This window comes from Symphodus melops (genome assembly GCF_947650265.1).
Source record: "Symphodus melops genome assembly, chromosome: 13".
In the NCBI taxonomy this organism is placed as follows: domain Eukaryota; kingdom Metazoa; phylum Chordata; class Actinopteri; order Labriformes; family Labridae; genus Symphodus; species Symphodus melops.
In genome coordinates this window covers 2390973-2403488 of record NC_136703.1, presented here as the reverse complement: position 1 = coordinate 2403488, position 12516 = coordinate 2390973, and the positions used below count along the sequence as shown (strand labels likewise).

At 44.6% G+C, this 12516-nt stretch overlaps 1 protein-coding gene across 1 annotated transcript in view; it reads left to right on the top strand.

Moving 5' to 3' along the window:
- Positions 1–12137, top strand: part of LOC306833641 (plexin-A1-like) — a 258108-nt gene extending 245971 nt beyond the window's left edge. The window contains 7 exon segments of the mRNA XM_079359035.1: positions 61–164; positions 263–359; positions 3045–3235; positions 3352–3521; positions 4767–4979; positions 7463–7613; positions 10289–12137. Coding sequence (XP_079215161.1) covers positions 61–164; positions 263–359; positions 3045–3235; positions 3352–3521; positions 4767–4979; positions 7463–7613; positions 10289–10384 — 1022 coding nt within the window. The 3' untranslated portion in view covers positions 10385–12137.
- The last annotated feature ends 379 nt before the right edge of the window (positions 12138–12516 follow it).

Here is a 12516-nt window from a genome sequence, read left to right as displayed (position 1 = left end):
ATGATTATGTCAAAATGACTTTGTCTCTTTTCTCTCAATGTTTGATTCTTCTTCCTGAAGAATGGCGACAAGGCCGGATGGCGAGAATCATTCTGCAGGATGAAGACGTCACGACTAAGATCGACAATGACTGGAAGAGACTCAACACCCTGGCTCACTATCAGGTATGCGAGCACTGAGGAGCATACAAAGCAGGCACCAGCAGCAGAAGGTGACGGCTCAGTCAGACTCATTCTATTCTGGTCTGTATTTTGATTCGCAGGTAACAGATGGCTCAGTGATCGCCCTGGTGCCAAAGCAGAACTCTGCCTATAACATCTCCAACTCCTCCACCTTCACCAAGAGCCTCAGCCGATACGGTACGACTCCCATTCTCCTCATGACTTAATCCCATTTAAATCACCCTGTCACCGACTCCCATCTCTCCACCCGCCTGCCTCCATCTCCTCCCCCCCCCCTCCCCCCTCCTCCCCCTCTACCTTCTCATTCAGCCTTTCTCTTTGTTTATCGTGGCCATGATTGGGCTCCATTGTTGTTGTTTTTTTCACCTCCCTCTGAGAGAATGGCAATCCTTTTTATCCATTGCTATCAGCCCAGGCCAAGGCCATTTCATGGCTATTTTCAAGTGGTCCGTAAATGACAGGCATTAAAGTCGACACCTTGATCCCCCGCTGACTGAGTGAAAGAGAGATAGAGAGAGGACACCTGGCAGTCAGCGATAGACAGACACATCAATATGGTATACTTCACGGCAAAATTAGACTATTTAGAAGATAAATGACCCTGCACTAAAAAGTTCTAGCGCGGATAGTGACCCTCGGGCATGTGCAGCTGTTATACTTTCACTGAACTGCTGTGCAGAAACATAGCAACCTGGATCTTCTGTAAAATTACCCAAACAAATTCAGGATGAGAAAGGTACATTCATTTCTTTATGTCGGTGTGCATCATGACAATGGGTTTAACACTTTCTGACAGTTTGAGTAGACATTATAGGAAAGGGCCTTTAAGGCCTCTTTTAAGGGTAGATTCCATTTACATCTATTGAAACATATGTGGTGTGAAAAAGTTCAACAACTGCAGGAATCTGCAAACAACATATTGTTCTGCTGCAGCTGAAAAAACGTTGTCGTGGTCAGGAGGACCCAAACAAAAAAAAACGTCCCCAATGAAACGGGTACTAAACTAATATTTTGTGCTAAGTATGCTCCTGGGCTAGCACTGTGCTGCAGTGGTTAGCTCTGTCCCCTCACAGCGAGGAAGTTCCTGGTTCGATTCCCCGTCTGACAGGAGCCTCTCTGTGAGGAGTTTGCATGTTTCACCCCGTGCACGGCGTGGATTCTCTCCGGGTACTCCGGCTTCCCCCCACAGTCCAAACACATGCTTGTTAGCTTAACTGCTGACTCTACGTTGCCCGTAGGTGTGAATGTGTGTGTGTCGCTAAATGTCAGCCCTGTGATTGACAGGACAGTCCAGGTTGTAACCCCGCCTCCTGCCCTATGACAGCTGGTATCAGCTCCCACCTGCGACCCCAAACAGGGTGGATGGATATTATGGCCTTTATTAGGTAGAAGTAAGCAACAGCATATTAGGATGATAATTCATGTTCAGCAACTCCATTAACTTATTATCAATAAGCAGTAATTAGGAGTATTAGGGTAGCCTGGTTATTGTGACCTTTTCCTTTCCAAAAGGACGGCAGGGGAACACTTGAAGCAGCTGATATTTTGTCCACTCTCGGTCTGTCCTGCTTTTTCATTCTCTGTTCTGGAGTTCAGTTGTTGCAGAAGGCAGCCGGAGCGATGTCCCGATGCTCCACCTTTTAAAAATGTATGCTTCCTGCTCGCTGTTGCTTCGATCCACTCCACCATGTCTCCCTCCATGTTTTCATCAGTGTGTGTAGAAATGTTGAATGTAAGCAGTGTTTGCTTTACCTCATGACGATTACTCTGAATTCTAAAGTGTAAAGTTACAAAAAATATGTACTGGGAGACACCTCGACTTGGAAAGAAATTGGGTAAACTTGTGAAATATCAGCAGCACACCGACAGTGTTTGAGCACTGGATTGATAAGAGGGGAAAACAGTTGGGAGAAAATTAAAAATCTGAAATCAAAGCTTTTCTTTCGTGAATCATCCCGCCCTGTTAAAGCACGGAGCCGCGTCTTTGTTTGTGTCACCATGAATACCTTTTAAACAGGATGAGAGTCTGCTTTGATATTCACTTCACGTGTGTGTGTGTGACCGCAGGTAAATGTTGGCCACCAGTGGTCATGATGGGTTCACAATGAAAGCTACTCAGCACCCCGCTGTGACAGCCACAGACGCCACCCCACTCAGCCTCTTTCACTTTTCCATCCCCTGCTCTCCCATTACTCTCCATTTCACCCCTCTCCCTCCTGACCTTTTTGTCTCTGTGTCCATTTAGCCCACCCACCCTCCTTTTCCTGTCATCAACCCCCCATATACACACACACACACACACACACACACACCCTCACCTCACCTCTCCTCTCCATCCTTTCAACAAACAGAAAGGGATTTCAACGTGCATCAGCAGCCATCTCAGCTTTTATCTCCACGCCTCCTTCCATACGTCTTCTCAAGGAGCAGCAGCATAGAAAATAATCCTCAAAGCCCCCCACCCCCCACACACACCCTCCCACCCCACACACACACACACAGGTGCATCTCACCTTCATCCTAACTGAAAGCCATTGATATGAATCTCTTCGCTCCGCTCTGGTCACCTCTGGACTCGTGTCGTGAATCATGAAACAGATGCAGATGATAAAAGGGAATGATGTGGGGAGAGTGATTAACAGCCTGTAAAATAGAAGCAAAAACTGGAGGTATACTTTGCATTTTTGGTTTTATTAGCTGTCAGTGATGATGATCTACATGTCGTCTTAGCTCTATTGTCTAATCTGTAAGTGGGAGAACACGGATGGACTGCAGTAGTTGATCTAAAAATGGGCGTGAATATTAACATATCAACGTACAAAAGTTCTCTCAAGTAATCCTTTCTTTGGTTTCTGACTTCAGAGAGCATGCTGAGGACAGCCAGCAGTCCAGACAGCCTACGATCCCGAACGCCAATGATCACGCCTGACCTGGAGAGTGGAACCAAACTGTGGCATCTGGTGAAGAACCACGACCACTCGGACGTGAGGGAGGGCGACCGAGGCAGCAAGATGGTCTCCGAGATCTACCTGACCAGGCTGCTGGCTACAAAAGTACGACACGCTCGTCCCTGTCTCATTTCACAGGGCCCGACTAAACCCCAAATATGTTCTCTGGAATCGATTTCAGCAGATGGAATTCACTTGTTTTCTCTGATTCCTCGATCCAGGGAACGCTACAGAAGTTTGTGGACGACCTGTTCGAGACCATCTTCAGCACAGCTCACAGAGGCAGCGCTCTGCCGCTGGCCATCAAGTACATGTTTGACTTCCTGGACGAGCAGGCCGATAAACACTCCATTAATGACTACGACGTACGACACACCTGGAAGAGCAACTGGTAGGGAACACCATGACATTATCAGCAGCATGTTAAAAAACACAAGAAACGAATACTCAGGCATCTTACAGACCTGTCAAAGAAACAAGTTTGACTGTAAGATTATTTCCTATTGCCTCTACCTGTTGCCATGGGAATGGTGTCAAACCAGATGAGTCAAAGTTTAAGAAACTGTATTTTAAGTTTTAAATCTTCCTCTGCAAATGTTCCCAGTGTGAGATTTATCTGACTGTTTGAAGGCAGGATCAGATCTGCTGTCAGAAAAACTCGACCAACTCGTTCACAGTAGAGAAAATGTGAAGACAAGAGATGATCCATACTGGCCACAGGGGGGCGCCAAACCAAGTTCCTCACAGGAGCTTTAATATCTTTGGGGTTTAGTAGCTTCTTAAAAAAAAAAGCATATATCATCAATATGATCACTTTGGTTACAACAGTGTTAACTTGATGAGCCTTTTGACTAATGTACAGATCTTTTAAACAAATAGAGGAAGACTGTGTCGGTAGCATTGTATCTAGTGCGCTCAGCCCTGATGTCCTGCTCTATCTTTTCCTCCGTCTTGTCTCTATAAAAAAAGCACAAAAAGTCCTGATTAAAATCTCATGAGAAGCGTAGTCACAACTTGAATGTTTAAAGGAGTAAATGTGATTGTATTTGATGGTTTGCCACATGTGTGCATCATCAGATGAGTGAAGCCTGCTGGATAGTAAAATCACTTGTCAGGGTGTCATTAAAGGCCCAGTTATTGAGAGTGTCTATCTTTTATGTTATATAACTGTTATGCAAATGTCTTTAAAGAAAAAAACTTTCTATAAACTTCCATGCAAACTTCAATCAGTGAATCAATAAATCTGAGTTTGCCTAATACGTATGAAATGTAAAAAGTTGCTGAGTGGGATGCTTGCAAATAGCTCAACGGGTGATTTGATAAAATCCCCTGACTGGCACTGAATGCAATATGTGACCATAAATTATGTATCTGCGTTTATTTCATTAACAGTTTGTGTACAGCTCTGAAGAAACTTCTTTTTTTAAAGTTATGATCAATTAGTCAGCCGCTACATTTCCTGAGGGTGAAGGCACCTACAGAGCGAGATAACAACACTTGAAGTAGAAACCAGAAAATATAAAGAGTGAAAACCTGAAATATTTAAACGGTGTTGTGTCACACACTGATTCGACATAACACTGCCGTGGTGCTTTGCGTTAAGTGTCGTTACATGTTTCTGTTTTTCCCCCTCCAGTCTTCCTCTGCGATTCTGGGTGAACGTCATCAAGAACCCTCAGTTCGTGTTTGACATCCATAAGAACAGCATCACGGACGCCTGTCTGTCGGTGGTGGCTCAGACCTTCATGGACTCCTGTTCCACGTCAGAACACAAACTGGGGAAAGACTCACCTTCAAATAAACTCCTCTACGCGAAAGACATCCCCAACTACAAGAACTGGGTAGAGAGGTAAGAGAACACAAACAAAGCGAGAGTCTGCAGACGTTAAAGCTAATCAAACAAGTTTCGTATTCACTGTTGGAAGCTGCAAAAAGTCGACTGATCTGCAAACTTGTCTTTTAAAAAAGTGAGATTTTTAAAAGACTTTTCTCCTACGTGTAAAACAATTGTAAGATTAGAAGAACAGTAACAGGCTGAACTTCCTCTGGTGACGACGATTAAAACATTTGGATTAAATTAAAGTTTGAAGTTGGATCAAATTAAAACAAAGTATTTGTGTTCTATGATTTCAGTATAATCGATCTGGGTCTGTCAGAGTGATCCAGATCTGATTCAAACAGTTTCACCCTTAAAATCCAACACACACACATTTCCTTCGTCCTGTGACCTTGTAGGAAATCGCACAAGTAAAGATGGATTCTGTCGCTGCTGTAGCCCCTGAAGGACCGAGTGAATGCGCCCTCCCAGGACGTGGATCAACACGTGCACATTTGATCAGTATTGTTAGCACTAGCCTCCTGGCCGACTTCTTGTCGGGGTCGATTTGCCCTCCTTTTCTTCTTCTCCGTCTTTCTAACTTCCTGCAGGTCCTGGAACAGCTGTACTCACTCAGACAGAAGTGGAATAACAGTTTAGTTCACTGGGATTGGCTAACGTCGGTAACGTCACAAGATAAAAATATTGCATCATTTTAAGGAGAGGGGCTTTACATTTTGAAACAGGCTGCGATTTACTGAAGCGACAATAAGTAGAAAGTGTGTTTTCGTTGCTTTAAGAGGTTTAGGTGTCAAACATGTGGTCAAGGTTGACTCAAATTTAGATGGCTGTTTATGCTAACCTCCACGGGTCTCCCCATGTGACTCGGCTCCACAAAGCTTTCCCCTTTATCCCCACTCATAGGCGGCCTTGAGTGCTTGTTCCCATTTAATGCCCACCTAAAATCGTCCCCTGCTCCGCCCTTTGGCTCCAGCAGGTTTGACTAAACTCTGGCGTAAGTCATGCACCACTGACAGATGCTTCTCTGCGTTTGGAAAGAGGCCAAATAGTCTCTCAGTGTCTTCGTTTGGCCGAGCGTGCTGCAGCTCCTCCCATTGTTTGATTTGTAAAGAGTTGATAATGGAGTTGTTGTCACATGCCAAGAGACAGATCGCTGGTTGTGAGAGAAATCGTGCATGAACTGAATAACTTATTAAAAAACTCCACGTCTGTTCTGCATTGTTCATTCTGCAGGAAGCGAGGAGCTCTTAAGCAGAAGAGCAGACTACTCTTCTGGCATGAGGTCTGTTTCTTTATTCAGTGCTTCACTCTGTAATCTGCTACAGTGAGACCTAAGGCTTGCAGAGAACATTAGGAGTCAGTATGAGTAAGGATTTATAGGTGATTGTTAATTGGAGTGCAGTTAAACCGTGTTTCTATTATGCCTCCTAACCAGCTCTGCCCTGCTGCAGTAAACCTTGAGATAGTTGAGATATGGATTCTGCAAACAGGTCCGGGTGCAGCTCAATATGAGGATGTATTCTTGATACACTGTATTGTCTACCGGCTGTAAAAACCTGCCTGCTACTGGAATGGACTTTCTGGGCCCTCGGACTCCGAGTCGATAACGTGAAGGTTGTTGTTGCTCTGAGCTCTGCCATCATCAGGGATTGTAAAATAATGATGAGGATCAGGAGCGGGGCAGAATTTTTTTGTAACTTATTAATGATAAAAAGGCTCTCCACAGTTATCGGATACTGTTCGCGCTTTGTGATGTCTCATTGAGTCTCCTGACAAAGTGAGTTCTTCGACTTGGAAGAACTTTTAAAAAGATTGAATCCTGCGGACGCCCTCGCTCATCGGACTACATTCCTGTTGAGACTATCGCCCATCGCGTTCCTCGAGGAAATTTACGAGACAACAAAAAAACAAACAACTCAGCTGGAACAGAAGCAGCTTCGTTTGTCTGTGTTGTTATTTGTGTTATCTGTAGCGACTGGCACTTAAGTGTGACCCGGGTTAGTCTTATAGCAGCCATGTTTTTAAATTTTTTCAGCACCTAACTTCTTTGGTGTCAACACTGTGTCCTAGCAGCAGCTTTTATGTACAGTCACACAACAGCAACGTATCATCCACAAAACATCCTGAAACGCTGCCCCTGAAATCTTCCTGACTGGCCCGTTCACCCCACCCTGCTCATGGAGGAATAGGGCTTCTCAGGAAGCAGTACAGGACGTAAAAAAGGGCAAAGCAGAAACTGAGGCTGAAGCAACAACCAATGCAGACATTTTAACTTTTGAAAGAAACACCGTGCCTCATCTTCTGCTGCCCGATCGCCCTCGAGCAATGTGCAGAAACATCTGCAAAAAACACGAGAGTATGAAGTGCATCAGTCCCCAGTGAGCGGGGCGGTAAACAGCTGGGACTGTTTGCATTCAGATGACACCACCTGACAGTGAGTCAGCGTTTGAATGGATTATAAATGGTGCAGTATTTAAACCCGTCTTCTCTCGCAGGTACTACTCGGATATCTCCCGTATGCCCGCCATCAGCGACCAGGACATGAGTGCCTACCTTGCAGAGCAGTCCCGCCTGCACCTCAGCCAGTTCAACAGCATGTCTGCGCTGCACGAGATCTACTCCTACATCACCAAATACAAAGACGAGGTGAGAGCACGCAGAGATGTAGACTGTTAGAGTCACAGGAAGTGTCATTGTTTTCACTTATACCATGAGGTCATTGTCATTTGATAGACGGTTTTCATCACAGCAGGCTTGGAGGTGTTATCCACATTAAAGCACACATTAATACACAACAGTTATAAAGCCGACATTTTGTGGATCGCTGTTATTTGCTAGAGATTTTATAGAAAAGATCAGTGCAACTTTTCTTTCTCTACGTCCAATACAAAGCCACAGTGCAGGCAGTCATCCCGGTGAGGTTGCTAGGCAACAAGAAGTGACTCCAGGAAGTCCAAAAATACCAGAGCAACTCACGACTCACAAAGGGTTAACTGTGAGGGAAATGTTTTGCTTTGAACACATCTGAATCACGCTGGTGAAAGATCACACAGCCGATCATGTTTTTTATTTGTCTGCTTTTTATCTTGAGTCCTAAATAACCTGCAGGTCATTAAAGAGGAACTAATAACATCCAACCAAAGTGTGTCTTCAAAATGAAGTTGTGTTTCCACAGACAAGCTCAAGTGTGTGTAACATATGATCCTTCACATTCAGGGTGGTTTCCCTTGAAGAGTGACGCCAAACTCTTTTTCATTTAAACAGATTGAGCACTAATGTGCTCGTTCTTTGTGTGATCACATCAGCTTGAAGAGGTGGACTCGAGTACGGTCCCCAACAAACCCAACCGTGCTCAAACAAGGAAGTGGACCGCTGCCTGACGTCGTTTAGGGGGGGGGGGAATTTTCCTATTAGATAGATAAGATATGACTTTATTGATCTCCAAGGGGAAATTCGTTGCAGCAGCAACCACATCAAAAAGTCAGAAGCTGAAGAGAGAGACAGGAAATGTCGGGAGAAGAGAGCGTGGGGGACGACATGCAGCAAAGGGCCTCTGCACATGCAGCACGCAACAAAACCTCCAGGCTATCAGGCGCCCGTAATAAGATGGGTTTTTTGTTTCGTTATTTATTGGTTTTCATAAGTGAAAATGTGAGGACAAGATGAATGGAACGATTTGAGTTTTTGCGGTGAGATGTACCGTAAATTCCGTACTATTGAGCGCACCTGGATATAAGCCGCACCGGCTAAAAATAAGTAAATAAATGTATTTGTACATATATAAGCCGCACTTGATTATAAGCCGCAGGTGTCCACGCTATAACAAGAGCTATTTACACAGACGTAGGCTACCGGTAACATCCGCAAATACTGTAGCGTCCGTACGGACGTTAAAGGACGACGAGAGCGTTCAAATAATAACTTTTAATAACCCGATCACTGTCGGCCGTGACCACGCCGTTTACAGCAGAGAGCAACACATAACTTGCCGTAACAATCCAACTCTCTCCCCCAGCGTTCTCTCATACAGCCACTCAACACGTTCTCACTGGTGCATTCACTGACTCTCCACATAATCGGAATTATGACCACATTATCAACTACTGACTTTACAACATGAACCGTTACAATACGAAGCCTAGCCGACGGTGTCTGTAACACGGCTGATGAAAAAGATGACCGTAATATATTTCACAAGAAAAAGTCCATCCATTCACTGCCTCAGAATGACTTCATTACTCACTTCCTCAGTCTCTGTTGTCGCTGTCAGTGTCATCTTAACGTGCAGCAGCTCTGTTAGCTTCTTTGACAGCCAGGTCGATCGCCTTTAACTTGAAAGCTACATCATATGTATTTCTCCGTGTGTTTTCCATCATGAGGGTGCGTGCATGAAGCGCAAAATGACTGATATTAAGATCCGATGTGACGAAGTCAAATGTTTTTGCGGCAGAAGCTCATTGTCCCCCATAAAAAATCCATGCATTAGCCGCACCGGAGTAGAAGCCGCAGTGCTCGAAGTGTGAGAAAAAAGTAGCGGCTTATAGTCCGGAATTTACGGTATGTTGTTCATATGTTTTTGGAGGCGAGCATCAAAGAAAGAATATTTAGCATGTTTGTTTGGGAGCTTTTCAGATTCTGCTTATTAAGCGTCTTCCTCTCCAGCTTTTAATTTTCCTCTGCAATTAAGTCCTATGGTTCATAGCTCGCTGCAGAGATGTCGCCTCAGCCGTTTCCTCTCCCCTTCCCTCCTTCCTCCTCTGCATCCTCTATATCTACAGTATTACAGTAGTTAGCTTGCAGATGGCTCCATTCACACCAACTGCGCCCCTTCATTACAGCCTATTATCCAGATGTAAGCAGCTGCACGGTCCCCACATGCCATGACCCTACACATACACACACACACCCCCAAAAACAGCAGGGTATAAATGCACTTGGATGTAATTAACACACTCACAAACACAGACTGATGCGCACACACACACACTGAGCAGGTCCACATAAATACAGCGTTGTTTTGCTCATATTGTCCCGGCTTTCTTCTTCTGGTCCATCTTAATAAGACATCTACACACACACTGCTACACACACAATCAGTGGCCATTAAGATGCCATTAAAGACTTCCCACTGGACCTCACATCTGCCCTGCAAGCCATGTCCATGTCGTAATCACTAACAAGGACATGAGAGTGAAAATGGCCGTCAGGACGGCGTTTGTGCTGATGAGCCGGTGCGTCTCAGCGAGCTCCTGTGTGTGCTGTCGGCTTGTTGTGATTGATCATCTTATAATGATGTAATCTTCCTCCACATTTGTTTCCAGATCCTCTCGGCGTTACAAAAGGACGAACAGTCGCGCAGACAGCGGCTACGCGGCAAGCTGGAGCAGGTCATCGACACCATGGCGCTGGCCAGCTGAGGACCGGCCTCGTCGTCAGCGTCGGATAGGGGAGAACTGGCCCAAACCAACACGCCTTTTTTTCCTGACAACCTTTGACTTTTTGACGTTTGAAGTCTGTCGTCAAACTCGGAAAACGACAACAAACAGCAGTGGAAAAAGAGACTGCGTGGACGCAAGCAGCCTGCAGCAGCAGCACACAGACAGAGACGGCAGAGTTTGGCCTCACAGGCAGGGTTCGGCTTCTTTTTTTTTCCTTCTTCTTCTTCGTCTTCTTCTTCTCTCTGAGCCTCCAGCCCAAGGCCGAACAACCAAATCAAGACGATATGGTCCTCAGCTCAGGGGAGCGTTTATTTTCATCAAGGCCCTTCATCACATCTGGAGTCCTACAGGAGCAGCAGTTTAGTATTTTGGCCACAATCAGGACCTGTACGCACTCAGCGGTGACCTAAAACTCCTTAGATACAGAGCTGAAAGGCTACAGGACGGGAGCGAGCGCGTACCTCTCCACAGCCAAGGCTACGGATCAAACTGTGAGCCAATTAAAACCCAGGATAGGATATTGTGACATCTGTAGGGACAGATATCACATGTGTGGTGTTTCTCTCAGACTCTCCAGCGGGCCGGACGCTGTCACAGCAGGGCAACCAGGAGGGGGGGAAAAAAAACACTTTGCAGGGAACCTCTTCCTCTTGAACAGATCCTCTATATTACAAAGAAATCCACTGCAGTCGGACAAAGGACACTTTGAGTTTCACAGCGCTAGATTTGATTTGTCATCACATTAGACTCTATTTTCTCTCCCTCCTTCACAAACTGCCTCCTCTCCCCGGTGCTGTGCCACTTGTGTTACTGCTGAATTTGCACAACAAAGCTAAATCAAAAGAGAGAAGAGGATATATGAGTATATATATATATACATACATATATATATATAGATATATAAATACAGACTTTTGTTTAAAAACAAATGAAAAAACTAATGTTTTTCTTTTCCAGTTTAATGTACAAAGATAAGATTTGTGAAGAGGATTTGATATTTCTGAGATGAAAAATTATGAAAACACGAGGAAAAAGTCGTCCTGTGCCATGTTTTACTTTGAATGTTGTTTTAGTGCAAAGAGACTTCTTTTTTTTCTTTTTTTCGTTACATGAAATGTGCTATGATGAAAATGTTGTCATACTTAGTGACTGAAAGTGAGAGTTTAAAAAAAAAAAAAAAAAAAAATGGTTAAAATATAAATATATCGCAGACACTTTCTATTCCATGAGGTTTTAGAGGTTTTGTTTCGGTTTCGTCTTCGGCTGGAACGGTGGTAAAAAGATCAATCATGGCCTCCTCGGCAGCAGACATCCGGAGCGTTTTGTGCGTCTGAGTCCATGGCCGCCTCACGCTGTGGTAGGAGGAGCTACGCGGCCATAGAAGTCGGACTGCTGCACACGTGCCCTTCAAGCTTCTCACTCCTGTTTCTCAAGACTTCCCCTCACGTCTGTAAAAGAGCCATCCGGAATGAAGGGCGGTGTTTGTGTGCAGAAGCTATTAAAACAATGTTGTTTAACTCCTGGCGTTTCATTCTGCGGAAAAAATCTGTGGTTGGAGGGAGGAGGCGAAGTACGAGGCGTAGTCCTTGAAATGTGAATGTGGTTTCTGAAGTGATAATGAAATGTAGCTTGATTAATGTAGGTGTTTTTTTTGTACCAGTTGAAGGCCTTCTCTCTTCTTTTTTTTGGTTTATTTTATAAGGTTTAAAAAAAAAGAGAAACTTCAAAAAGATTTACTTCAAGTTTTGTGATGCTTCACCTCAACCTGCAGTGCTTCATGAACGACACACTCCTTTCTCCTGTGTGTGTGTGTGTGTGCGTGTGTGTGTGTGTGTGTGTGCGTGTGCGTGTGTGTGTTTGAAAGGGGAACAGGGTTCATTACAAAGACAAGGGAATGCAAATCAGAACAACATGTAGAGTTTGGAGCACCGGACTGACCAGACAGTAAACAACCAGGACGGCTCGTGGTTTCATTAAATAAGAAAGAGAAGGAACGATGATGAACGGCACATTACAAGACGATACCACTTAAATTAACATAAAACAATTAGCAACGGTTCCATAATGTTAATTTAAAATCTGATCTGCTTGACCTGTTGCTGAGTTCAGAG